The sequence below is a fragment of the Belonocnema kinseyi genome, chromosome 2 (genome assembly GCF_010883055.1).
Source record: "Belonocnema kinseyi isolate 2016_QV_RU_SX_M_011 chromosome 2, B_treatae_v1, whole genome shotgun sequence".
NCBI lineage: Eukaryota > Metazoa > Arthropoda > Insecta > Hymenoptera > Cynipidae > Belonocnema > Belonocnema kinseyi.
This window is the reverse complement of record NC_046658.1, coordinates 65,224,980-65,238,852: the sequence shown is the minus strand read 5'-3', so window position 1 is coordinate 65,238,852 and position 13,873 is coordinate 65,224,980. Positions and strand designations below refer to the sequence as shown.

Sequence of the window (13,873 nt, the reverse complement as noted above, 5' to 3'; positions counted from 1 at the left end):
TTCCGAGGGTAATTTTAAACATTAAAAAATAAACAATTTCCTTTAAAGTAATTTGATTAAATATGATTAATTCAAAAAACAACTTTCTTTAAAAGGCTACAAAATTTTGATCTGAAATAAATCCATTCTTTCTTATATTTGACTAAGTATATTTGAATCAAAAGCGAAAGAAATTTAGAGTTGGATGTATATAAAAAGTGCGAAGTTTACAAAAGTTGATAATAAATCGTTAATGTTTTTAAAAATAATCTATTAAGAATGAATATAATGAATAGAATTTCATTTTTCTCGATTTTAGTGTGCAAATTGAGAACTGGAAAATGGCATCGAATTCAAGCACCATGAAATTTCTTATTTATATCAGTATCTTCTGCAATTCTGTTTTCTTAGTGAATGCAACGCTTAAATTAATAAATGTGGTATGACCCGTGTGGAAATTTTGTCGTTGGCCTAACCGGGCTCAAGCCTGGCAAAACTAGGTCCTGAGCTGGTGATCAAGCCTGGCTCAAACTATAATGAAACGCTAAATCGGGCCAGTGCCTGGCCCGATCGCCAGGCTCGATCGCTGAGTCTGGCTCAGGCTTAACCCTAGTTCAATATCGACCCCTAACCATTTTAGTATTGTATATATTTTTAAAATGTGAAGAAATTATTATAAGAAGCTTGAACAATTGAAAATAAATAAACAAAAAAATACTGACGTGTTGTTTGATTTTCGGTGATACGGATATGCCATCAACTTCATATTTTTCTTCAAATTTGCCACAATTAATTTCATCGTAAAAGTTTCTCTCTATTTGATTATTATCATCAAGTGTAAAAATATTTTTTTTGTTTGCTTTTCATTGTGTAGATAATAATAGATTGGTGTTAAATGAAAAACTTTACGGACTGCTTGAAATGAAAATTTCCAAAAGACAAAATTATTGACCTGAAAAAATCGTACGACCATTTTTGTTTTCAGGTTTTCATACAATTTAAAATTAATTTCCTCACTTTCGAAATCCATACGTAAGAATGGAATAGTGGTCCTTCCTCGATGTCTCCTGACTCTACGAGTGCTTTTTATTATTTTAGGCATTTTGCGACTTTATAAAAGGACACTTTTGTAAGCAAACACAAAGTTCATTAGTGGTTATTGGAAAATGCACAGGATAATTCAGCGCCATCTGTCATCAATTTTAGGAACTTTGCTACTAACTATCTGCCCAGTCTCGAGGTCGAGCCATTGAAAAATACAAGCTAGGGCCAGGCTAGGGGCGTCCGGCCTGGCCCAAGCCTGGAACAGGGAAGATACCTGACGATTTTTGCACGGGGATGACTGTCATTGATAATAATATTTAAATTTCTGTTGAATAAATATAAATTCCTTAAATTATCACGTTCCTATATATCTAAAGTTATTAATAATAGATATGAAATTTTTTATAAAACCTTTTAAATTTTAGATCTTCCGTCACGGAGATCGAACTCCATCTCCGCCACTTGAATTTTATCCAAAAGATCCTTATTTATATCATAACTACGATCCACCAGCGTATGGAATGTTAACAAAAGTAAGAAAATTAGATAATTTCACAGAAACCTTCTAATATCTTTTCTTTTTCGAATTTTAATGTATTTCATTTCAGAGTGGGGAATTAAGAATACATAATCTGGGTCAAATTCTTCGTAGAACATATCACGAATTTTTGGGAACCAACTATATCCCTGGATCTGTTAAAGCTTGAAGTACAAATGTTAATCGAACAAAAGAATCTTTGAAATTGGTTTTAAAGGCTTTATATCCAGAAGCATCGATACCTACAACTTCGAAGCGCATTTTAAAAGATACACTACTTTTTCCACAAATGTGTCCTCGGTTAGTTATTTTTTTGCTAAAGAAAATTTAAATTCGAAACTCTAAACATTAAAAAATCTTTTCCTCATGTTAAAAATCTTCTATAACAAAGTATTTTAGACATTTATATTTTGCTTTAAGAATTGTACATACAAATTCAAAGAAAATAAAGTCAGTATGTTGGTATGTATATTGACCGACAACTCTAATATTCTTTATTTAACTTTCTTACCTGGTCACTTTTATTAACATCAGCTAACTAATTAAAATAATTTTATAATTTAATTAATCGAATTTTTATCTATAGATATATTATAGAATATTTAAAAGCTAAAGAAAAGTCAGACGTGAGATGAGAGATGAAGGAAATAAAAGATTTTATGACAAATCTATCTTTATGGACGGGCAAAAAAATAAGATCGCCTCTTAATATGTACCTTATTTACACGACTTTGGAATCTGGAAATTTTATGTATTTCACATTGCCATCTTGGACTCAGAAGGTTTGTCCAGATGAAGACTTATTCAAAGCATCGGCTTTGGAATTGAAGATAATGAATTATAATGACGTTATGAGAAAGCGAAATGGAGGTAAGGTATTTATGTAATTAAATTACATAGAATTAAATTCAGAATAATATGTAAACATGCTATTGTTAAATTTAAATTATAACCAATGAAACATTTGTGAACAATAATAGTAAATAATGAAATGGATTTAACAAGGAAACAAAAAATTAGCATCTGACTTTATAGGAATGTTGATCCGGCAATTCATGAAAGATGTTAAATCCGTGATCAGTGGATCAATTTTTAATACTTTTAGGTCTCTTATTACTTGGGTGTGCCAGCTAAAATGAAAGAGTTACAAATTCCTGGATGTGACATTTTTTGCCCATTGAACCAGTTTCTCAAACTGGTAGAAAATGTTATTCCATCTGGGTTTGATTTACTATGTATCGCAATTCGAGAAGATAATTTTATAAATACCCAGGAAACAAAAATCCATTCACTTCTGTTGAATGGGTTTCGAAGGCTTTTGAATTACGTATCTGTCACTGGAATTCCAAATTGTCGCCGATTTGTTTTTTAAAGACTTTTAGTCGTTATAATTTTGTTGACTAAATTATATGCCGTAAAAGACTAATAACTGAAATAGCAAAAGGAATCCAATAGACCTGCGCATGATTTCTTTTAATCTTTCGATCATTTATAAATTTAAAAAATCGTGTAAAATATGGCAGCTTCGCCCCAAAAAAGTCGGTCTCATTCAAAAATAAAGAAACCGATTCAAAATAATCTTGCTTAAAATGGTCATTGCAGTACATGGCGGATTCGACGCTGCTTGAAAAAATGACCGATTTACATAGTCGCAAACCGATTCTGTTTTAACTTTCTGAATCTGCAAATAACAAATACGCAATTCACCGAGTCGACTTTTCAATGGATTCTTTTTTCCTGGTTAACTCACGGAAACTTACTACTAACAACAACAAATTTCTTCAAATATTTTCTCAGTTTACTGAAATTAGAAAACATAAAAATTGTAAATCTCTTTATTCAAGAATTAAGACCAATAGAATTTTCTATTTTCCTCGCTATTTTCTACACTCATTTTCTGAAGGAAAAAAATTTCTTTTAAATATTACAATATGAAAAAATTAAGAACTTCAAATCTTCTATTTTCAGTGTCAATTTCAAAAAGTTTAAATATTGCACAAAAAAGAAAGAATTTTTTTCTTATTTGATTTATTTTCAGTGAAATAGACTTATATTTAAATGTACACATCCCTGCGAAAATTTACTATTTATTAACCTCTTATTCATTTTTAATCAATTCATTTAAGATCATTTTTTATTTTACTTGCATAGAAATATATAATCCGAATGTTTCAACAAATATTCTTACAAATAAAAGATTTTTTCTTATTTGTATTTACTTTATTATGAGGTTTGTATTTGCGCATGTATAACTCCTTTAATTGATTGAGTGACATTTTATTAATATATTGAAGAAAATAAAAAATGTCTCATAATACTATATGATCACGCTATTGTATTTTTCCGTGAGTGGGTAGTGGCCACTGGCCAAGTGCGTTCACTTTGTTTTAATATTTAACAGGAGCACTTCCCTCTATTCTATATTCCCCATGTCTATTTCTCCATTCCTTGCACCCCGACCTCTTGACCACAGTTTAGTCCTAGCGTTATTTAAATTACAAATCAATACTGTACTCCCTATTCAACGTTGTTTAACACATCGGTTATTGCGAATCATACGTATAGACTATAATTCAAGAGCTGCTTTGAAATATTTTTATTCCGTGTGTAAAAGTGTCGATTCTATACCTCGAAATTGTGGAAAACATCAGGCAAATTGAATAAATACACGTAGAATTTAATAAGAAAACCCAACTATTCTTTGTTGAAAGCTTTTTTTTTAAATTAAAACGTCTACTATTATATTTTTGGTTCCTAATTAATCTTTTTTGGTTAAAAATTCTACATTAATAATTATTTATATAATATATAATATATAATGATTGGTACAACAAAACATTCATTTTAGCGGTTAGGGATTTAAATATACTGCTAAAATTTCGCGTTTTTTAATTCAGGATAAATTTTATTAACTGAAAATTCCACCATTCCATTATTGGTTGAAAATTGGTATTTTTTAAATGAAAATTTAACTATATTCGCTTTTTTTTGCTTTAAAATTAGTTGTTTTTTTTTTACTGAAAATTTAACCATTCCATTTTTCGTTGAAAATAGAACGTTTTTATGTCAGAACTAAACCATTTGTTGGGAAAATGTATTTTGTTGCAACTAAGTCTTTTTGCAGAAAATGAAATCTTCTTGATTGAAAATTCAATCGTCTTGTAGAAAATTAATATTTTTACATTCTCATCATTTATGATTGAGAAAGTATTAGAATTGTCGGAAATTTGACATCACACTTTTTCAACGGATCTCCACGTTTCAAGACCCCCTGAATCCGAAAATCAGGTTTTCACGATGTCTGTCCATCCGGCCGGCCGGCCGTCCGTCCGTCCGTAAACACGATAACTCTCGACAAAATTTACGAATCAAATTCATCTTTGGCACACTTCTTTAGGTCCTTAAAGAAAGGACGAGTTCGTGAAACAGCCATTTTTGATAAAAATTCAAAAAGTGAGCGCATTTTGAAAATTTTTAAGACCACTTTTTTCTAAATTTGAAAATTCTATGTACGGATATTTATAGTATTAAAAAGAACAAACAATTTATCCTCATGACTTATTTCGATAAAAAGAACATTCTCAGAGTTATAGCGTTTTCAAAATTTTTTTAATTAAACGAAAATCAAAATTTGAAGCCGAAAAACGCACGATATGAAAAAAGTCAAGAGAAGAAAGACATTTCTTTTTGAAAGCCCTACAAGATGGTTATCCCAAAAAAGATCTACAATTTCGTTAAGAAGCACTTCTTGATAGGATGCGTACTTTTTGTTTTATTCGTGAAAAATAACGCTGAAAAAAATAAAATAAAAAAAATGTGTGGAAAAACGACGAAAGTTACGAGAAAAAAATCCAACAAAACCTGTTTACAAATGTCTGTCGGAAATCGAGCGCGCAGCGCGAGTGTCACGATGAGAATGTGTACCTCAAAGCCTACAGAGCTTTGAGAAACTTAATCTTTGACTATACTTAATTAAGCAGACAATTCAGAATATGAAGACGCATATAAATACTGTCATCTAAAAGAGATCTTTTTGATTAAGTTTTTTTGAAGCATTCCAAATGCAAAGAATAAATATCCGAGCGTGAAGCGCGAGATGTAATTATTTTCGAGTGCGAAGCGCGAGGCAACCTATTATCGAGCGCGAAGCGCGAGATTCAACCGTCGCGCGCCCTAGGCGCGTTCAAACTTGCAAGCGAAGCGAGCCGCGCGCGTAGCGCGCGATGAGAATATGACCGCGAAGCAGGCAGATTTTTTGCTTAAAATTTCAACTCTTTTTTTTTATTTCTCTTTATAAGTTAAACATTCTATTATTTTCTTAGAAAATTCAACTGGATGATTTTATGCCTTCAATATATGGAAACTGTCAAGAAAATTAAATTAATAGAATTCAATAAGAAAATCCAAATATTCTTGGTTGAAAGTTCATTCCTTTCAATTGAAAAGTCTACTATTATATTTTTGGTTCCGAATTCACCACTTTTGGTTAAAAATTGTACTATTTGATTAGAGATTGAGCTTTTTCATTCAAAATAAATGATTTTTTAGTTGAAAATTATTTTTCTACTTATACTAATAAGAACCTTGATAAACCTTCATTTCGTTTGTAGAAGATTTACGTATTCTGTTATAAATTCAGTTTTTTCTTTCACAATGAATTTTATTAACTGAAGATTCGATCATTCCATTTCGGTGGAAAATTGATTGCTTTTAAATGAAAACTGAATTTTTTGTTTTAAAAAACATTTCTTTTGTTTCAAATTCGGTTTTTTTTTGCTTTCAAATTATTTGTTTTACTTCAACAATTGGTTAGAAAATTCATGTATTTTGCTCGGTATTTTGTTGAAAATTAGTATTTTTTGTAGAAAGTAAATTCTTCTTCATTAAAAATTCAACTTCTGGATAGACAAATCAACGATTTGATAAAAATTTAAACTACTTCTTGTAAATTCACTTCTTGAGTTGAACATTAATCTTTTTATTAAAAAATTTAACTATTTTGTTGAAAATTCGTTTTTGTGTGTGCTGGAAATCGGTTTTTTAAATCTAAATTTAAGGTATTCATTTTTTGTTTGGAAATGTAATGTTTTTTAGTTTCAAACTTAACCATTTGGTAGAAAATTAACTTTTTATAAACAATTCATATTTTTGGTTTGAAAATACAACCTTATTATAGAAAATTAATAATTCTGGCTTAAAATTTAAAACTTTTGATTAAAAATTGTTCTTTCTATGTTTAAAATTCTATTATTTTGGTATCAAAATTCAACTGTATTAGTTCAAAATTTTCGAAAATGCAATTGTTTTCTTAAAAGTGATCTTTTCTTGTTGAAAATTTAACTGGTTTGTTGAACATTTGACTTCTTGGGTGGCAAATTAGCCCTTTTAGTATAAAAAGTTATCTCTATACTAAATTTTTTTTTTTTACTTGAATATTCAATCTGTTTATTTGAAAATGAAACTATGTTTTATTGAAGATTATTCTTTTTCATTTCATAAATTCGACCATTTGGTTACAAACTCATCTCTGTAGGTATAAAATTCAACTGTTTACTTAAAAATTTAAATTATTTGTTGAAAATTCTCCCTTTTGCGAAAAAATTCAACTATTTTATTGTAAATGCAACTTTGTGGGGTCTATTTGGTGTCTATTTGGTTAAAAATTCGTCTTTATGTGTTGAAAATTAAACTACATAGTTCAAAATTGATTTGCTTGTCAAGAATGTAATTATTTGTTGAAAGTTCAACTCTCTTTTTTAAAATACATGATTTGTGTCAAAAATTCATCTGCTTCTTTGAAAATTTGTCTTTTTACATAAAAAATGCATATCTTCGGATTAAAAATTCATCTTTCTCGTTTGGAAATTTGACTGAATTCTAATAAGTCATCTTTTTGGCTGTGAAGATTGAACTATTTTGTTGAATATTCGTCTCTCGTACATGAAAGATCAAATATTTGATTGCGTAAATGCAACTGTTTAGTCTCGTATTAAATTTTGGTTTGTTTGTATAAAATCCAACTACTTTTTAGATGAAAGTTTATCTTTTCAGGTTTAAAAGTTAAATGTTTTTTAAAAAATTCTACATTTTATATTAAAAACTCAATTCTTTCGCTATAAATTAATGATTTTTGATAGAGTTTAGTATACTTAGTAAATTTGTAGTTAGTTAGTAGTTACTTAGTATTTTGAAATGGTATTTGGTTAGTAATTTAAGATAATGGTTGGTTAGTGATTGCTGGTAGTTTGTAATTATATGTATATTAGTTGGTTATTATTTGGTTAGTAGTTTTCTGTTAGTTAATAGTCAGTTAGTAGTTTGTCAGTAGTTAGTCGTTAGTTGATAGTTAGCAGTTAGATAGTAGTTGATAGTTAGTAGTCAGTTTTATATATATCATAAACGTTTTACGCATTGAATTAAACATATTCCCTATACACATTAATATCAAAAGTATCAAAAGAAAGGAAGAAACAATTTTGACTGAAAAAGGAACGTGGTCGTCCGTATTTCGGTGTCAGCAGGAGGGAGAAGGGTCAAGGTCTGTGTGATGGATATATGACGAAGAAGGCGAGGAGTGAAAAAAGTGTTCAAAATAGTATGACGTGGTTTTTGAACGGCCCTATACATCAAATTTAAATTTTTGCGATTTTGTTCCTTTCTTCAAAAACTGTAAAAAGCATGTTCCCAACTTCACATCAATTTAAACCATCAAGACTGTTTATAAAAATTTACAAATTTGTATCCGTTTAGACTTGCATGATCGAAAATATGCCCTGTTATCGAAGAAGAACCAGTTCTGAAAGAAAAATAAATGCAGTCATTGATACCATACTTAGAAAAGATTCATGTAGAGACAGAGATCTGAAAAAACAACGAAGGGATCAAAAATATCTGAAGCAGAGTGGTTATAGCAAGTGTCAAGCTGAGGGAAATGAGGTGTGCGTTATATTTTTTATCAATAATTTAACAGAAAACATTATAATATGAATTTGATTTTAAAGAGTTTGATTAGATTTATTTAAATCTGAACTTTTTAGGGTGTTAATAATGGTATCGAAAGTTCTGCACGATTTTCTCTTCGGGTGATGGAGGCAATGCGTTCTCTTCAGAGAAGCAACGAAAATCAATCCTTGACCTCATCAAACATGGAAGAAATAGTGAATTATATTGAGGCCAATTATCAGTTTGATGGCGACCTTGATGCTCAGGTGCGAACCGTCCTGTCACGAATATCTCGTCAGGGGTTAGTCAAGCATTAGAATTAAACTAGATTTTTTCTATTATATTTTTAAGTGTCGAAAATTTTAAACAAATATGAGAAGTTTAAATATAATGAGTGCATGAGTGTTCATACAATATGAAATTAGAAAGATTTAATCAGAAAATAGTCAAATTTAAAAATTGGAGGCGTTCACAGTCATTTAATTTTAAATAGAAGCAATCACAGTTAACAATATATCTAATTGAAAGGTTTAAAGTTGGACAGAATTAAACACTTTTTACTTGTAAGCCTAATGGATGTAACCAGTATAAATTTTTATTACATCTGAGCCTGAAATATGGTTTATCTTGTAATTTAAAATATGTCAAATCAAACGTGCATAAATTGTCACAATAAAACTTTCTATTATACTTCTAAAATTTAAGTGCTTCAATTTTACAATCTGGAATTTGAAAACAACCAATTTAAAATTTAAAACATTACAGGAAAAACAGTTGGTTAATACCATACTTTTGGAAATGTGATGTGGATCATTTCCAATTAACACATTCAAATTTCCAACATTTCAAATTACAGGCCGCGTTAAAACAAAACAGTTAATATTTTAAAGTGAAACTATGTAATTTTTAAATTTAGGAGAGAGTGGTACACAGAAACTTTCAACTCTTTAAATATTATAGGACGAATTTTTTTGAAAAAATCAGCGTTTGCACTTTGCTAAGTTTCGATTTAGTTCAAAGTTAACATTTGCTCAATTTTAGGAAAAAACTGATGAATTTTTTAAATCGAAAATATTTCCGTGCATAAAATTGAAAATATTCTGGAAACATTTTTTTCATATGCTTCATACGTGGGTTAATACTCTTGAAGTTTTAAAATTAAGATAGTTAAGCCTTATAAATTGAAAAGTAGTGATTTCTCAAAATGATGGGCTATTGTCAAACTTATTAAAAATTTGTAGCAATAACTACTTAGGTTTTTATATTATTTATAATAATCATCAGGATGCTCCAAAGAAAACCAAAGTTCGAATTTCTTTTGGGATAATGAATCGTTTTGTGAGGTTCCTGAAAGTAGAAAATGCGCTTTTTTGGATCATGCATCATTGAAGGGTTCCGCTCACTCCCTTAATTTACTTATTGAAAATACATGTGGACAAACTCCATTTTTACGAATATGAAGCTGTAAGAGTGTAAGGCGCACCGTCAAACTGTGTAATTTCGGACATTTGTGGCAATTCTAGACACACCTAAATCTCCTAAGTTAATAGGATTATTTTATAAAAACTGTTTCATAAATCTTGATCAGTTCAAGCCTTAACTGGTTCTAGATTCTGGTTGAAATCGCCCACCTTAAGTAATTTAAGCTATCAATGTAGGAATGTCTGATTTTATCTCATATGCCCGAAATTATCCCATTTGATGATACATTACATTTGTGTACTTTCTTTCATCACAAATCTTTTTTATTGATTAAATTAACAAGTTTTATATATTTTTTGTATTTATTATTAAATGTTTGAACAATTTTTATTTGTTTAAACAATAATTTATCACATTTTTTCGCAAATTATTGGTACTATTACAAAACGAGATAAACTATTTCGGCAATATAAAAAATTATTAGTATGAATATAATTTCTTGTTAATTGTTTATACAGTTTCGCATTTTCTAAATGTAACTTTTGACTATAGTGAAGCCGAAAAAAATGTTTTTTTTTTACAAATTTATTAGCAAACTTAACAGAATTTTAATATATCTGGTATTTTTACCCCTTGACCATTTTTTTTAACAATTTTCATTTATTTAAACTTTTTTTAAATATAAGAAACTTACACATTCTGAGCGTAACATAAACTAATTAGTTTAAATTAATGATGAACACGATTAATTTACTTTATTGTTAATTGTTTAAATAACTTTTCATTTTTGAAATGTAACTTTTGTATAAAGCAATGCAGATAAGTGCAGTTTTCTGCAAATTTTTCAGCCAAAATTCATTAGCCCCTTCTATTTTGGCACTTTTCGTTACTTAACAACAAGTTTCTAAGCCATTTTTATTTGTTTAACTCATTTTTATCGACAAAATATGAAAATTTTAACTTTCTCTGAGTAGCTTGAACTATTTTATTTGAATCAAAAATCAACACCAAGGATTAACTAATTAGTTTCTGACATTCAGAAAAGTAAAAACTTTGTCAAAAAGTGTTTAATCAAATGTAAATTGTTTAAACAATTATGGGAAAGAAATTACAAATGTCATCATAGGTGAAGCTAACGAATTTTCTTAAATAATTTACAAAAAAGTACACTTGTCTACCTTCATTAATTTAAAAGTGACCATTTAACAATTAAAAATTATTTAAAAATTTAAAATAAAGTAAATTAGTCGTGTTGATTTACAATTTAAGTTAGCAGTAAGTAGTAAGAATACCTTAGTTATAACAGAATTTTATGAAGTTGTTTAAAAATTAGCAGAAAACAATACTTTATTGCCATATTCCAAAGAAAAGTTACATTTAAACAATACAAAATTGTTCAAACAATTAAAAAGAAGTTGAATCGAGAGAACTGATTTTTTATAGTGACTAATTATATTATGTCGTTGTGTGGATACCCACAATTTGCGATAAAATGTGAACAAAATATTGTTTGAAATACCAAAAAATGTGTAAGAAAGAATAATCAAACCAAAAAACCTCACCGCTGCACGGATACATTTTCAACGCACGCGGCATATTTGGACCGCAAAATGGATTTTTTTATTGTTCATTATTTGTGTCGCAATCAAAATTTCAATTTTCGATTTTTCAATCGACCATTCTTTTTTCTTGTAAAAAAGCTATAAGGATAAACTGTTCGACCAACCGACTACCACGAATGGGCGTACATAGAATTATTGAATCTTTAAAAAAATGGTCTTAAAATTTTTGAAAATGCTCTAACTATTTTAATTTTTATCCAACATAGCTGGCTAACAAACTCGCCCTTACTTTTCAGGTCTTAAAACAATGTGCCAAAGCACAGTCCAATCGGATAATTTCTTTGAAACTTACCTCGTTTACATACTGCAACGACAACGAAAACAACCACAGACACTGAAGCAAAATCCAATTTTTTTCTATCAGTGAGTTCGAAAACATTGAGATATGATGAAATCCACAAAAGTCAATTCTCACATAAAACCAACATCTTATCATTAAGATTAGAATGTAAAAATACATAAAAGTTATCAATATGACTATTAAAATTTATCTGTGATAAATAGAAACATACACAACCAATATACATCAAAATACTCGATCATCGTATAGATGGTGGTTTTTCTGGGATGCAGGATGGTGGAAATTGAGGAGGTAAGCGGAACCTCTAAACGTTGGCTGATCGAAAGAAGGCATTTTCTTTTTACATTCTTATCAGAGAAGGTATTAGATTTGTGTAAAATTCCCCCCCCCCCTCCTTTTTTTGTCAAATATCCACGTTGTGAGACCTCCTGAATCCGAAAAACAGGTTTTTACGAATGTGTCTGTAGGTCTGTCTGTTTCCACAATCACTTTTGAAAAAATTAATCTATTCGATGGCCTTTAGCACACTCTTTCAGTGTCCTTAACAAAAGATCAAGTTCGTTAACCAGCCATTTTGGATAAGAAGTCAAAAAGCGAGCGCATTTTGAATATTTTTAAAACCACTTTTTTCAAAATTCAAAAATTCTCTGTACAGTGACAGTATTAAATAGTATTAAAAAATTCGAATAATCTGCCCCAATGACATTTTTCATAAAACTAAAAATTTTAAGAGTTATAGAATTTACAAAATTCTACAAAAACACACGAAAATAAACATATTAAGCCAAATCACGCTCGATATGAAAAAAAGTCAGAAGAAGAAAAATGTTGTTTTTTGAATTCCCTACAAGATTATCATAACATCTTTTTGAAATTTCTTGAAAAATCAAAAACTCAAATTTTGAAAGCGAACAAAATAATGAAAAATCCAAAAATTACATTTGTCGACCAAACTATACAAAATACGGTAAAAGATGAAAAGACAAATATGGTGTATTTGGAAAAGATCTACAAATTTGTTATGGATAACTTTTTGATAGGTTGCGTAGTTTTGACTTTAATCATGAAAAACATCGCTAAAAGTACAAAAAAATCTGCCGGCTGCGTGGGCGCATTTTCATCATAACTTTTCTCTCTTAATTTCTTTTTCGTCTCGTGTGTTGGGTCTCAACAAATTAAATTTTTTAAGTGTTTTAAATGATATTTTTTACGATTAAAACCAAAAACAGAACTATCAAAAAATTATTCATGGCAAATTAAATCGTTTTTACATTCTCATCAGAGAATGTATTGGATTTGAGTAAAATATGACCCCCCCACCTCCTAATTTTTGTTTAATATCCACGTTTTGAGATCCCCTGAATCCGAAAAACAGTTTCTTACGAATGCGTCTGCCTGTGAGCATGATAACTTTTTTAAAAAATCTATTAGATTGGCCTTTGGTACACTCTTTTAGTGTCTTAGACTAAAGGTCAAGTTCATTAGCCAGCCATTTTGGATCAAAATTCAAAAAGTTAGCGCATTTTGAATATTTTTGAGGCCACTTTTTTCAAAATTCAAAGATGATTCTCTGTACGGATATTTTTAGAATTCCAAATGTCGAACAATTTATTCTGATGATTTTTTTTTCATAAAACCAAAACTTACCAGAGTTATAGCATTTACAAAATTCCAAAAAAAACACGAAAACGATCATTTCAAGCCAAATAACGCACGATATGAAAAAAGTCAAGAGAAGAAAAATTTTTATTGTTTAGTGACCTACAAGATACTACCTAAGAACTTTGTGATTTTTTTTTGAAAAATCGGAAATTCAAATTTTGTCAGGATAACAAATAATGGAAAATCCAAAAATTACATTTTTCCATTCAACAGTTTCACAGTATTTTAAAGATTCGCAAACATCGTTTTGCACCTGAAGCGGGGCCGGGAATGTGAAAATGAGACCATATGAACTCTCATCTAACACAATGCTGCTGAAGGTCGATGACCTTCTCAGCCTAAAACACCAACCACCTTTGACTC

The 13,873-nt window shown here is 29.4% G+C and overlaps 1 protein-coding gene across 1 annotated transcript in view; it reads left to right on the top strand.

Moving 5' to 3' along the window:
- The first annotated feature begins 8,079 nt into the window (after positions 1 to 8,079).
- LOC117167697 overlaps positions 8,080 to 13,873 on the top strand; it is a 7,694-nt gene continuing 1,900 nt past the window's right edge. The window contains exons 1-3 of the mRNA XM_033352821.1: positions 8,080 to 8,156; positions 8,312 to 8,497; positions 8,599 to 8,804. Of these exons, the coding sequence (XP_033208712.1) occupies positions 8,318 to 8,497; positions 8,599 to 8,804 (386 nt within the window). The 5' untranslated portion in view covers positions 8,080 to 8,156; positions 8,312 to 8,317. The remainder of the gene's footprint in view (positions 8,157 to 8,311; positions 8,498 to 8,598; positions 8,805 to 13,873) is intronic.